This window comes from Narcine bancroftii, chromosome 6 (genome assembly GCF_036971445.1).
Source record: "Narcine bancroftii isolate sNarBan1 chromosome 6, sNarBan1.hap1, whole genome shotgun sequence".
Taxonomy (NCBI): Eukaryota; Metazoa; Chordata; class Chondrichthyes; order Torpediniformes; family Narcinidae; genus Narcine; species Narcine bancroftii.
In genome coordinates, this window is record NC_091474.1 from 238,831,754 (window position 1) to 238,847,414 (window position 15,661).

Sequence of the window (15,661 nt, forward strand, 5' to 3'; positions counted from 1 at the left end):
AAAGTTTTTTTTAGCAGCAATTGTTGGTATATTTGTCAACAGATTGATCTGATTTTCTTTTCTTTTTATGAGATGTGGGCGCCACTGATAAAGCAAGTGTTTACTTCCCTTCCTAACTGCCCTTGAAAAAGTGCTGGTGAGCTGCCTTCTAGAATCTCTGCAATCCTTCTGATGAATATTCTTCTTGAGTGATATTTGTAGTCATGTAGATATTTCAAGTCATGTTGCAATGATGAGGGAACGGTAATGCAATTCCAACAATGGATCATGCCTACATTAGAGCAGAACTTGCAGATTCTACTTGGAGAAAGAAGTCCGTATTGTTTGATCAATGGAAATCCTGTCAAACTAATTTGATTGAGTTTTTGAGGAACTCATTAAGAAGACTGATGAAGTCCAGGCAGCAAACATTGTCCATATGGACTTTAGCATCGCATTTGACAAGGTCCCTCATGGTAGACTAGTTCAGAAGGTTCAGGGACATGGGATGTAAGGAGAGCAGGCTAAATGGATCCAAAAGTAGAGATTGGAGGTGGTGGCAGAAGGTTGCTTTTCTGTAACCTTTGTGTGCCAATCGTGGAAGGTGTGACTATTTCTGCAACATGTGACTCTTTTGTTTTCTCTCTTTCCCAGTTCTGATGAAGGGTCTCCAAGCTGAAACATTAATTCTATTTCACTTTGCCTAGATGCTGCCTGACTTGCTCTATCATTGTTTCCACTTTTGTTTCAGACTTTCCAGCATCTGCTGTTCTTTAATTTTTAAAGTTCATGTCATGCTGCAAAAGTACAATTTTCTGAGGAGTTGAAAATGGAACTGACCATCGTGCATTGTTACATTTTATTCAATTCCACGTGACTTTATTTACTGAACTTCCATTGGAAAAAAGTCCATTGATCTAAAATGTTAAGCACAGATACGCATATCCACATATGCTGAATGATGCCCTGTTTGACCAGTATGTTTTAATTTTATTTCATAATCCTCACAATATTTATTATTTGTTTTCACAGAAACCTCAAGTGCAATTTGTGAACCCACTGTGGTACTTATCATTTCTTTAGAGGTTCCTTTAATGTGGAATAGAATGATCTGACCTGAATTTGATCCCCTTGGGCTTGCATGGAGTCTTTGCTCAAAACTAGTTGTGAATTTAATTTTCAATCCAATGCATACACTGGCATCTGTTCTTCATTAAAGTTAGCAGGGTAACTCCAACAGGCTTTTTAGTAGGCCTGATGTGAGTCTCTGACTTTCCACCCTCGATATGGGCCAAGGTGGCTGGTTTCCACACTGCTGTGCATGTAGCAAGGTAAGTTCCTACTGCTTTGATTAGCAGTAGGAATCACAGAGGCTCACAAGTTAAAAAAAAGTGGCCTAATCCACGCAAAATGGCCTGAATTATTGCAACACCATGTTTGCAATACCAAAAACACTGTGCTTTACCGGCAGTTGTAGGGAAGAGGGAGAAAAGGCGAGGGACAAAACGAGTTTTGTAAAATAATCCAACTAATGCATCAATGTGTGTGTCTGTTAAATAAGTCCTGACAGGTGAACAAAATCTTTAGCAACCTGGTTTATGTTTAGTGAATAGAAATTGACTGTACTCATGGGCCTTTTCCATACAAGGAATGTAGCTGTCTTGCAAACCAGAAGCAAACCAATGATTTATGATTTTGAACAAGATTTTCATAATGTATATTTTTAAAAATTTCAAAATGGATTTATTTTAGGATCAGTAATAGTCATTTTTATATAAAATATCATTCTAATTTATCTCTGCAGTGATAATACCAAGATTTGGCTCAATTTAGAAGGAGCTAAAAAAAAAACAACATTTGCATCAGGAAACTAATTCCAGCTGTGCTTTTTTTTCCCCTGTTTTTATTTTCCTCATTTGTAGATGACTCTTCGTTTAAAGAAAGAAATCCAAGAGCTAAAGGATGAGTTAACAATGGTCACCGGGCAAACAAGGACCGACAAGCTCTCAGAAGAGGAAAAACAGAAGTACTATTTACTTTATTTTAGCCTCATTAACCGCGCAAAGTAAACTTATGAATTTTTTTAAATGAATTGATATACAGTGTTAAATCAAGACCAGAGACAAAAACTCACAAAAAAGAAACATCTGCTGGTATCACTTAGTAGTCTCAAGGCATACTTTCTAGCAATAAGATAAAACATTCCTATGTTTTCCTATTCAGATAAACCTGAAGGACTTGGGTCCACAGAAAACCTACCCTTAAAATGGATCTTATTCTTGTTTCGTCAAGTATAGTGGAGAGGAAGCAGTTGTGAACCCTCTGCGAGGTGGCTGTTAATACGTCTCCATGGCGACTCTTCACTGTAGGTGTGAGGGGTGTGCAGGAGGATCTGGTTTCTCTTGTAGTCTTAATTCTGGTAGGATAAGAGATGGAAAATACATAAGAGCACAGAAATACGATTTCATAATGTTATCACCTGAAGCAGAACTTTTGGGTCAGCATTTTGTCTTTGGCCCTTCAGATTCATTGGTTTGCATTTTTAGCCCTCACTCTATGAATTTCAAATGTTAACCATTCATGTTTTTAATCTCAGTCCAACTAATATTGTGTAAATAGCTTCACAAAATGTTCATCTTAAGTATGGACTTAATAATTGCTTCAATTTGGCTGAAATCCTTTATGAACTTGAGCAACCATATTTGGTGCTGTACTGTTCTATCTTCTCTGAGCTCAGCAAATCTGACTATAAACAAATGGCTGAACTGTTCAGATGGCAGTTATCAGATGGAAAATCTTTGGACAGTGACGTTAATTTAATTTAATTTCAAGATACAGCACGGAAACAGCCCCTTCCTGTGTCTCCAATTACCCCCTTGTGACCAATTAAATGACACTGCTAATCCCGTATGTCTTTGGAACGTGGGAGAAACCCGGGACACCCGGTGGAAACCCACGCGGCCATGGGGAAAACGTGCAAACGTCCTTATCCACTGGGCACTGTAAAAGTAATATGGCAATGGCGATGCTAACTGTTCCGCCCTATGTTGCTATAAATCATGGCCAAAAAATTGAGATACAGCCAAGTAATTAAATACTGTTTGAATTTATTAAAGATTACTTCTGAGAGTTGCATAAGTATTTTAGTTTAAATTTAAATTTTAAACTTAGACATGCAGATAGACTGCACGGTAACTGGTCCTTTCAGCCCATGAGCCCATGCCGCCCAATTGCACCCAATTGAACTTCAACCCCGGTACATTTTGAACAGAGGGAGGAACTGGAGGCCTCTGGGGAAAATGCAGGGAAAATGTACACACTCCATACAGAAGGCGCGGGATTCGAACCCCAGTATAAATTGCTGGTTCTGTAACAGCCTTGCACTACCCGTTGGATGAAGTCATGTGAATAAAGACATATTGCTAACCTGTATAGTGTTCAATTTTCTGAGGGTGTAGGTGTTGCTCGTAATGAGGTTTGATCTAGTTTTTAGGAAATGCTACACCTCTTTTTGTGATCTTCCCACTCCGTGGTTCAGTCCAACTCACTTTATGAACAATTAGCCCTCTGCATTGTACGCATTGTTTGTCCTGATGATGAAATGATGTGCTGGGTTCTTGAACCCCTCTACAGATTCAATGTGGATTGTCTCATTCAGGGGAGGAATCTTCAACTTTGACCAATGAGAGCGGTTTATGACTACATGTCAATATGGCAGGGTGCAAACTTTAAACTATGTTGCTCCCTCGATATTTCATTTGAGGTTGTAATCTTTTTTGGCATGGTGGCTCTGCTAAGCAGGCCAATGCATGCTGTAGTAAAAACACAGGAAAGCTGGAGGAGCTCAGCTGGTTTCACACTGTCAATAGGAGCTAAAGCTATGTAGCCATTGTTTTGGTTGCAGAGCTGGGTGAAAGGAGACAGAGGGAAAAGGGAAGAGAGAGAGAGAAAAAAAGAGACATCAGGAGGAATGGGGGTGGGTGGGCTAATGTAAACTGGAGAAGTCGATGTTAATGCCATCCGGTTGGAGGGTGCCCAGATCCCTCAGTCTGGCTGTAATGCACGATGTAATCAGTCAACACTGCAGCTAAAATGCATGGGTTGTGGAAGAGTGGATGGAGAATCCAACAGCAAAGGGTACCAATAAACAGCTAAGTGAATTATACATTTGAGTGGTTGCCTCAGTTCAGATTTGACTTAAATGTACAAAAAATTGCTATTTTTAATACTGGTGTATCTTAGCATTGAAATGTTCATCTCAATTATACTCTCTCTAGCTGGGACTGTTGCCTCACTTCCCCCCACTCCCTTCCCTTCCCTTCCTTTCTCAACCCTATGCTCCTTTCTCTGATCTAAGCTCCTCTCTTCTATGCCCCCTCCCACAAGGATTTAACTTTCACCTGTCTGTCTGTGCTCCTCCCCCATCCACTACCCCTCCCTTTAATTCAGATATCAGCCTGTTTCCTGCTATTCCTGGAGTTTTCAGCCCAAAATGTTGACTGGCTCTTGCAGTCTATGAATGCTGCCTGCCCTCCTTGAGTTCCGCCAGCACTTTCCTTTTGTATTGTTACAATTTTCTAATATCTGCAGACTTCTAGCTTTGATTTAAGATTTGAATTCTACATGTAATAATTAAGCTGCACTGAAAACATTTAGGAGTAAATATTTCCAACAACCTGACCCGGACTAACATCATCCTTGTGACAGCCAAGAAGATGCTCTTCCTCAGCAGCCTCAGGATGTCCCTGGCATCCCTCAACACCTTCTTCAGATGCACCATCAAAAGTATCCTGACAGGCTGCAGTGGTGCATAGTACGGGAGCTGCTCAGTCTAAGGCCACAAGAAACTTCAGACAACTGTGAACAGAACTCAGGCTGTCATCCTCCCTTTCCTTCATCTATATCTACCCTTCCCAATGCCTGAGAACATCAGCACCTCTCTACCAAGCCAATGTCTCCAGGATTGTGCTGAACCAGTTCAAATCATCTGCATGTGTGACAAAGGTTGAGAATGGCTGGTTGTCTGGTTTAGAATTTTGAAATTATGGAATCAAAAGACAACAAAGGTGACCATGTTACCCATGATGTGATTTACAGCAAGATATAGGTTCTGATTACACTCTAGGAATGATTAACCCTAACATTAGATTCCTTGTCCTTGAAATTAACCCACACCAGTACAATGAATAAAGCCACTGAATGCTAGAGCACAGAAACAGGCTCTTCGTCCCATCAAGTCTCTGCCGAACTGCACCCAGACCATAGTCCTCCACACCTTCCCATCCACGTACTATCCAAATTTCCCTGAAATGTTGAGATCGAACCTGCACCCACCACTTCTGCTGGTTGCTCATTCCACACACTCACCACATTGAGTGAAGGTTGATGTGTGGAGATCTGACAACAGGAGCATGCCTTGTGAGAATCCATCTCCAAGAAAGGCAAGACTCCAGAAGAGTAAAACCAGCAGCACAAAGTACAGTTTGATTCCTGCCTTAAACACTGTCCTGCTGGGCTTCCTAAAGCTTTGGAAATTGCAACAGTGAAGATGAGGAGGGAGGTGCCACTCACTGGTTACTGTTTATTGTCACTCAATGGCCAGTTGGAGATGGAGCATCACATCTCTCCAAACACATCCTTACTGTAACTTAACACATATCTTACTCTGTGGCTCTCACTCTCTGATACCTGTTCTCTCCACTTCCCCACAGAGCCTTTGGCTGCAACTTCCTGCAATTGGTCTCTTTGCAAGTTCTGTGAATGTGGTGAGCTGGCAGGCAGGACAGAGAAAGTAAACTTTGCCAGAAGTCCACATCCCATCCTCCGTGCAATCCCTGCAATTTCCAACGGCTTCTGCACCAATCTCTAACGACCAACCCCATTGTGATTTGACCCCTGATTCTTTGAGAAAGGCGCTTAACATAAAGTGGGCTGATAAGGCCAGATCTTAGGTGAAGGAAGGAAAAAAATGAATGCGTTCTTTGATCGCTTTACAAAGTTCTAATTCCGATGACGTGATAAAGGAGCCGATGGTGCTATTTTTAAAATCCTGTTATCATGGAGGTCTGTGCCCAAGATGGCAGTGCTGGTGCAGGACACCATACCACTAGGGGATGCAGACTCTGGGGGAATAACGGACCAGCACAGGACGCCATAAATGGGGAGAACAACCCCTGTTGAGCAGAAGTATGGGAGATTACCCTACAGGACGATGATCACGGCAACGGACTAGTAAGGGTCTCAGCAGCCGAAAGACCTACAGGCTGCAGGCTGTTGGTAATTGATGGTTAAAGGACTAAAATAGGCTGTGATGTGAGCTGTTGACAATTTGTTGATGTTGCGGGCTGTTGGCAACTGCCTCATGGGAACTGCAACTGGAACTGGGACTCCAAAGGGTGTTGAGGACAAGAACGGCTCCTGAAGATCCTCGGACGTTGAAGGCTTCATGATCGCATCAGGGGTTTGCATCGGGAGGTCAGGCTGTCGATGTTTTGAACTGGAGTCTGCGGTTGCAGATCCTGTGGGAGCGCTGGGAGCGAATTCATGGAGACTTGCTGCTTCTAAAGGGACTATCTTTTGCTTCTCTGTTTCCTATTGGCAATGCTCACGGCGACTATTTGTCTGCCTTACTGCAGACAAAAGTGAAAGTATATCATGTATATTACATTTTTATAATTATTGCATAACAATAAAAGGAGCCTTTAAACCTTAAATGTATCGTGAATAAATTTAATTGGCTGCTGTTTTGTATCGTCCAGGAGAAACAGAAAGCAACACGTCTTCAAACAGCAGCCATCTTCGCAGCTGAAGATCGATGTAGGAATTTTGCACAAAGACAACACCGTGGACATTTTGCAAAGATGTGCCAATGAGCTCTTAAAATCTGGCCGGCCTACTGTTTATATACTCTGTGTAAATCATGTCCACAGGCACTTGGATGTAAAACACGTCAGCTTGTTTTTTGGGCTTAATTGAAGACAGGTTTTCCTGAAAAATAACAGATAAGGCTGGAAGGCCTGCAAGCTGCAAATTCCTCAGAATCCTTTGGTTACGTTGGAGGCATCACTGAAATACAAGCCAGGTGTTAATAATCATTAGCTCCCGTCCATTGCAGACATCTAAAATGAGGTGCTGCTTCAAGAAGGTTTATGGTGTGAAAAATAAAAAATTAAAAAAAAAAAAAAAAAGAAGGCAGCCAACATCAGAAAAGACTCCTAACGACTTGGTCATGCTGCCTTCAGACAGGAGCTCCAGAAGCTTGAAGTCTGGCACCTCGTGGTTCAAGAACCGTTATTTTTCAGCCTTTTGAACCTCCCTGTACTTCCCTATCCACCACACTACTCCTGGACCACAAAAAAATATCCACTTGCGTTATTGTAACATCTCTTTTCGGCACTAAATGCAACTGTGAAAACTTTTTTCTATCCGTTTACATGTGTTAAATTTTTTCTACTTTGTGGTATTTTGCATGTTTATCATTTATTAGTGCATTTTTGTACTTGTGTAGCTGCAGCAAGCTGGAGTTTTAGTGCAAATACTCATGTATTTGACAATAAAATCTCATTATCTGTGTTGATTAGGAACAACAAGGCTGAAACATGTGACTAGAAATCGGTCCACGCAATATGTACTATGTTGAGAGCAATGTCTGTCAGGATCTCCCGAAAAATTTGCCAAAAGTCTGTTAAAAGCATGGCTGTTTGATTAGTCGGGGGATGGAGTTCAGAAGTTGTGAGGTAATTTTGCAGCTCTCTAAATCATTGGTGAGACCCCACTTGGAATATTGTGTTCAGCTCTGGTCCCCTCATTACAGGAAGGATGTGGAACCTATGGAGAGAGTGCAGAGGAGATTTGCCGGGATGTTGCCAAAATTGGGAAATATGTTTTGCGAGGCATGTTGAGCCGAGCAAGGATTTTTCCCCTTTGGAATGAAGAATGATGAGAGGAGACTTAATATAGATCCACAAGATTATGAGAGGCTTAGATAAGGTAGACAGCCAGTGCCTTTTTTTCCAGGGCGGGAGTAGCAAACACCAGAGGACATCTGTACAAAATGTAGGGAGGAAGGTTTAGGAGTGACATCAGGGGTAAGCTTTTTACACAGAGAGCTGTGTATGCCTGGAATTCATTGCCAGGCATGGTGGTGGTGAAGACTGGTAACAATAGGATCATTAACGGGACTTTTAGACAGGGACGTGGATGAAAGAAAAATAGAAGGTGATGAGGTAAGGAGGGTTTCATTGCTTTTTAGGTGTATATAGGTTGGCACAGCATCAAGGATCAAATGGCCTGCACTTTTCTGTAATGCTCTCTGTTCTATGCTTACACAGTGGGACGTATCTTCAGAGAAGTGAGTTGGAGTTTAAGGAACCCTCCCCATGTCAGCCACAGGGTAATGGAGTAAAGGTGTGTGCGACGGAGGTCAAGCAAAAAGCAGGGGAAGGAATGCATGATGCTCTTCTATGTGCTTAAGACAACCTTCCCCACCCCACCCACATGATCAGCGGACCCACTTGAGTCCCATGCCTTGAGAAGTCCTTACCCAATATGATGAATTGGTTAATCATTGCACAGATAAAAATTCAAGGTAATCAAGCAGGTAATGTCAAGATTTAACATTCCTTCATTGCCATGTGCACAAAATACACTATTTATTTGTTTTTTTTTTCTGAAAAAACATGCAAAGAGGTATCACTGATCCAGTGCCTTGACCAAGAAGAGGAAGAGAAGTGAAAGTAGTTCCTTCGGATACATTGAGTTTCAGTGGATCCCATGACCTTCTCCGACGCTGCCACCTCCTGCATTCCTGTAACCTCTGTAGCCACACGGCCTTCTGTCCAGTCCAGCATTTAGCCCAAACTCCAGACATCCCAGTCACTCCCAATCCACCCCCCCCCCCACCCCCCATCCCTCAGTCCTTGGTTCTGAACTCCCAAAATGATTTGGTTCTCAGTGGCTGAGGGCCTGAGGGAGCTCCAAATTTCACCCTCACAAATTCCAGTCCTGATACCTAGTCTCCAGCATCCCATGGCCTAGTGTGAGGCCTTGAGTTTCCAATCTCTACCCTGGTCTGTTGCTATGGTCCCTTATTCTGTAGAGTCCTCTTCTTGGGCACAGAACTCTGCGGGACCTTGATATAGATAAACCATCGCCAATCCCATTCTATAGGCAGTTTAAACCTTTACAGGACTGTTGGGCAGGAGAGCTGGGTGGTAGGACCCCGCCAAGGATGTTGAAAGAAGTGTCTCCACTTTCAGGTCCATGCCAGCAGGTGCGATGTCGTCAACAAAGTTTTCTATTGGGGAAATCACCTGAAATCAATTTATTGGAGCCATTGAAAGCTTTGGATAAAGATGAACTGTACTTAGATTTTCAGATATGTGATAACGTACTATATCAAATATTATTGCAGAAAATAGAGGAGGAGGTAACATGTAATAAGATTAATTCGCTAAAACAAAACAGTGACTGGGAATGAATGGGTCCTTTTCTGGTTGGCAAGATGTATTAAGTGTTGTGGCACAGGGATTCCACTGGGGACTCATCCTTTTACAATATATATCGTGAGCTTGGAAGAAGAAATAATTGCAAAATTTGTTGATGCCATAAAAACATTAAGATAATAAGTTATGCAGAGGTCATACAGAGACTACAAAGAGGTTAAATGGGGATGAGGTAAATTAGGGGAAAATAGAAAATTGTGCATTTTGGATAAATAAAATGTAGCCTATGTAAATAGTGAGAAATTGTTGAGCTGAGATGCAGAGAGGATTCTGGATGTTCTAATAAGACGCCTGATTTCCAGAAGGATAATAAGATAAACACTGCAAATGATCAGAAGGCCTAATGGGATGTTATCATCTATTGTTGTGGAACTGGATCTATTAGCAGGGAGGGAGGTTTTTCAGGGTACTGATGCGATCACATGTGGAGTTCTGTGTAGAGCAGGGGTGTCAAACTCAAATTCACGGAGGGCCAAAATTAAAAACTTGGACTAAGTCGAACTAAATATTTATTGAAAATTTTCAACAACGTCTGCATGTTTTCTCTTCTTTCAACATATGTAATGTTAAACTTTAGGATATAACTTTAGGAGGATAATGTTACAGGTCAGGTGTAGGTAGCTCAAGTTCACCCTTTGCTTGACCTGAGGGAAACATATTTGATCCCTGTGGAGATGTAGTCAGCATTCACAGGCTGTGTCCATTTTGGCCTGCATCAGGACTCAGCATTTCCTGCTCACTCCTCAGGCTCTAGGCCTCTATTCACCCTCGACCCACCATCCCTCTACTTGACCAGTCCTTTACCTAACCTCTACTCACCCCCCACTCCACTCGCTCTGCCTCTACCCACCCCATCCTATACACGCCCCTCTACTGCCTCTCCCCTCAACCTGTTCCTCCCTCTACCCGTCTCTCACCCTCTAATCACCCCTCCCCTACTTGCCCTGCCCCTCCCCTTTTACCTCTTCCCTATCCACCCCTCCTTCTACTCATCCCTCCCTCTAACTGCCCCTCGCACCACCATAACTTCCCCTGCCATTACTCCTCACCTACACCCTCTGCCCACCCCTGCTTACCCACCCACTCAGGCCCAGCGCGCTGCCGATCAGCCTTTGCGGACAGCCACCATCTCTCTCTTCACGTGCAGGGCCGAACCAGCCGTCCCTGGGGTCCGCGCCGGTGCAAGCGCTGAAGGCCTTGGCGACCGGGAGAAGTGCGCTCGCGCTGTGGAAGGGCTGTCCGGTGCCAGTCGCGCGGGGCTCGCGTTGCCCGGGGGCCGTGCGCAGCCTGCCATGCCCGTCGCGCCGACAGGAAATCACAGGCGCTCGCCCATCCGCCGCACCGCTCGACAGGTGGGAGAAGTGACTGGTTGTGCGGGGAGCCTTCCAACCGGCTTGCCGGCTGATGACATGGACAGACTTCTCGTGTTACAATTTCTCGTGTTACAATGGGGAAGGATGTGCAATGAAGGGGGAGGATGGTGGGGGTGATATTACCAAGAAACAGCATTGGCTCTCGCTGCAGGGCGGTCCACCTCTAATACATTTTTGAAATGATCTTGCAGGCCAAATATAATTATATCGCGGGCCAGAGTTTGACGTGTGATGTAGAGTATTGGCCTTATTTATTATGGAGGAATGTTTTTAGTATTAACAGCTCAAAGAAGGTTTAGCAGATTATTCAGTGAAGGAGGCAGATTGGCATATGAGGAAAGGATGGATTGGGTTGGGGCTCTGTGACAGCTGGGAATTTGGCTGATGGATAAAATCCTGACCAATCTTGAGTGGAGAAGGTGTTTCCTCTTAACATAGAACATTATAGCACAGTACAGGCCATTTGGCCCACAATGTTGTGACGACCTATGTGACAACCCAAAAACTTCTTCTGGGAGAATCTAAACTGAGTCTCGGTTTAAAAATAAGGCAACACAGGAGACGAGGAAAAATGTTCCCTCTGAATATCATCATCCTTTGGAAATTAAAGGGTGGTCAGAGCAGAATCTTTTCACATTTTAAGACAGAAGCGAATAGATGCTTGACAAGCAAGAGGATGAAAGAAAACAGCTGGTAGCATACAGAATGAAGTTACGCTTAGATCAACCCTGATATTAAATGGACAAACAGATTCATGGAGCCCAATGACCTTAAGTCAAGTCAAGTTGTCAGGTTTATTGTCATCTGATTGTACAAGTACAATCTGCCGAAACAGCGTTCTCCGGTCCTTGATGCAAAACACGCAGACACACAGCCAGTCCTAACACACACACAGATAAACAATACACAAGTATCCATATAGACTAATCAAATAAATATTGTTTCATACTCATGAGAGTCTTGGATAGTTAGTGTGAGTAGTTCATTTGGACTTACCCCTGCTCCCATTTTTTATGTTCGTAATTAGTTTGGATTTGATCTGCATGAAAAGATTATGAATAATGACCATGCTGTGTGAAACATTTTCCCTTCAGATCCCCTTTAAATCTTTTCCCTCTCAACATCAAACTTTAGATTCTCCTACCCTGGGAAAAAGACAGTCCTTGTCTAGTGCAAATCACAAATGGTGCTGGAGAAACTCAGCAGGGTCACACAGCATCCACAGGAAAGAAAGGGTAACCAAAGTTTCAACCCCTCAGCCTCCTTTAGAATTTAAATTTAAATTTAGACATACAGCACAGTAACAAACCATTTCTGCCCATGCTGCTCAATTACATCCAATTAACCTACACCCTCATACGTTTTGACCCGCAGAGAATGTACAAGCTCCTTACAGATAGCGCGGGATTCGAATCCCGGTCCCAAATAGCTGGTGCTGAAACAGCATTGTGCTAACTCAGGCAACATTCCTGCCAATCTTTCTAGCTTCGTCTGTCCTTGCTTTTGCGTTGCAACCAGAGAATTTAATCCTCCAACTGTGGCTCAGCCAATAATTTCCATAATTCTAACATGACGTCTGTGCTCAGCACATCAGCTGATGAAAGCAACTGTGCTGTATGCTTTCTTCACTGCCCTACCAACCTGAGTTGCCCCTTTTTGTGGGCTCGTACCCCAAGTCTCACTGTTCAACAACACTTCCCAGGGCCCTGCCTTTTACTGTAAAGACTGATTAATGAATGGCTTGACCCCAAAAACTCGAAGGGAGAACTTATAATGCCACCAGATCTCCAACTGATGGCTGGAAAATGTTCTTCCTGCATGGCGAACTGCCATCACAAATGCACGGGCCGATTTTTCATTGGGTGTGAATTCGCCCAGACCTCATCACAAACACAAATAATAGCCATTTTTATATGGCAGTTAGGTAGTAAAAGAGAATACTAATGTATCCAATTTCTAAACTCAAGTGCATGGAAAAATAATTCGAGCCAGTGTAGACTTAAATCCGGTCTGTGTGCATAATTTCCAAATTATTATTGGTCACTGATTTATAAAGGTCACATAAGGCAACAGCCTTTTTACTCTTGACTTTTTTTGTTGTAAATCTCATAATCATATATCTTCCTGATCTAGGTCCCTCAACAATTAGAAGCTGTTTGTTCAATCTACTTTAATCCTTCATAGTTCAAACATTTTGAAAAGATTAGCAACAATAACCTGTACTGTAATATAAACAGAACCAAGTTTTCAATAACAAATTGAATGGTAAGAAGGTTTGTGGTATAAGTTGGGAGGGAGGTGGAGAATGACTTTAGCTGATGTACCTGTTTTTTTAAATACTTTTTCTTTAGACATACAACAGGTTAACAGGCCCTTCCACCCCACAATCCCGCAAAGACCTGCAATTAACCTGTACATTTTGAAAGGTAAGAGGGAACCGGAGTGCCCGGAGGAAACCCACGCAGGCATGGAGAAAGCTGTCCTTACGGACAGCGCCTGAATCGAGTTCCGGACGCTGGCACTGTAATAGCATTGTGCTAACTGCTACGCCCATTTCTGCATCCTTAGAATGCAGTTGTAGAAGTCCTGCAAATTGATGCTTACCTTTACAGTACACCAGTTTACCTATCTCAGCTGCACCATTTCATCAGATGCAAGGATCGACAATGAGATAGACAACAGACTCGCCAAGGCAAATAGCGCCTTTGGAAGACTACACAAAAGAGTCTGGAAAAACAACCAACTGAAAAACCTCACAAAGATAAGCGTATACAGAGCCGTTGTCATACCCACGCTCCTGTTCGGCTCCGAATCATGGGTCATCTATCGGCACCACCTACGGCTCCTAGAACGCTTCCACCAGCGTTGTCTCCGCTCCATCCTCAACATCCATTGGAGCGCTTACACCCCTAACGTCGAAGTACTCGAGATGGCAGAGGTCGACAGCATCGAGTCCACGCTGCTGAAGATCCAGCTGCGCTGGATGGGTCACGTCTCCAGAATGGAGGACCATCGCCTTCCCAAGATCCTGTTATATGGCGAGCTCTCCACTGGCCACCGTGACAGAGGTGCACCAACGAAAAGGTACAAGGACTGCCTAAAGAAATCTCTTGGTGCCTGCCACATTGACCACCGCCAGTGGGCTGATAACGCCTCAAACCGTGCATCTTGGCGCCTCACAGTTTGGCGGGCAGCAACCTCCTTTGAAGAAGACCGCAGAGCCCACCTCACTGACAAAAGGCAAAGGAGGAAAAACCCAACACCCAACCCCAACCAACCAATTTTCCCTTGCAACCACTGCAATCGTGTCTGCCTGTCCCGCATCGGACTTGTCAGCCACAAACGAGCCTGCAGCTGACGTGGACTTTTTACCCCCTCCATAAATCTTCGTCCGCGAAGCCAAGCCAAAGAAAAAACACGTGACAATAAACAAATCTAAATAATCTAAACTTGAAAGAGAATGACTCTAAAGTGATATTATAGGTTCAATTTAGACATGAATATTTCTTGCAAATGGGAACTTTTCCAAATCATCACAGCTTATGTATGATACAGCAAAGCAAACAGTGAGTGGCAAATAGAGCTTAGAGATGACAATGTAAACACACGGATGCAGCTCAAATGCCAATCAATCCCTTTGTGTATGATCACTTTAACCCACTATCCTGCTAGTCAACAGAATTTTCAGACTTGAACTAGCCCTGAGGATCTTAAGTTATTGGAATCCACAGTGAACCCAGAACAGAATTTACATTAAAAAAAATCGAACCTTTCCGTGAATCTATTCAGCTTTGTGCTTGGATACTTGGCAACGGTACTGAAACAGAACAGAAAATGTTCCTTTTGTATGACAGTGTTATATTATACCTGACTTGAGCTTGACAACTTGGTTGCCAAAATCCTGGAACTGGTTCAGCGATACAGGGACAGGAAATGAGGAAATTACTACGTTAAAGAGAAGTACAAAATAGGCTCTAGCTGCCTGAACAAAGACGTTTTACAAGAAAGAAAGAAAGCTCTGCTTTGTTCAAAATTGTGACTGGTCCGATTTTTACAAATTGTTTTCTCAGTTTGTTGAAGCAGCAGTTGAAAAGATTAAAACGCACCCTCAAACATGCACACGAGCGTTTTCCACAGTGTGCCTGTCACTGAACTAATTGCATGGAAACAAAAGCAAGTTGTATGTGTTGGAGAAAAGCCACAGCCTTCTTTTCACAATCTGATAGTAGGTGAAGATTTGACTTGCGTAGATTGGAGCAGATAATGAACTCAGCACTGGCCAGCAGCAATTGGTCTAGTCAGGAAAAGAGATTTTATAAATGAAAACTGAATGCTGGCAAGGTTAAGTAACCTACAAATGTTTTATCCTACGTTTAACAGAACTCGAGTGAGGTGTAGAACACAATTCAGGAAAATTGCAAATAGTTTTGTGTGACTCTGGTTCAAAGATAGTGAAAGTGGGAAAAAATATGCCATACCACATATATTCTTTTCCTCTTTAGACATACAGCACAGTAACAGGCCCTTCCAGCCCATGAGCCTGTGCTGTCCAATTACACTCAATTGACCTACAACCTCCATCTATTTTGAAGGGTGGGAGGAAAGTGGAGCCCCCCGGGGAAATCCCACGCAGACACGGGGATAACATACAAACACCTTACAGACAGCACCAGATTCAAACCTGGATCATTGACCCTGTAATACCATTGCTCTAACAACTACATTGACCATCCACCCCACCCCACCCCCATCGTTAGCAGTAACCATTTCTTGAACTTGTATCAACAAGATTTTAAAGTTAATTTT

General features: G+C 43.1%; 1 protein-coding gene across 6 annotated transcripts in view; it reads left to right on the forward strand.

The window, feature by feature from the left end:
* Positions 1–15,661, forward strand: part of kif6 (kinesin family member 6) — a 645,381-nt gene that overhangs the window by 235,276 nt on the left and 394,444 nt on the right. For all 6 annotated transcript variants that reach the window (XM_069887755.1, XM_069887753.1, XM_069887754.1 and 3 more), the window contains one exon: positions 1,902–2,005. In XM_069887755.1, the coding sequence (XP_069743856.1) occupies positions 1,902–2,005 (104 nt within the window). The remainder of the gene's footprint in view (positions 1–1,901; positions 2,006–15,661) is intronic.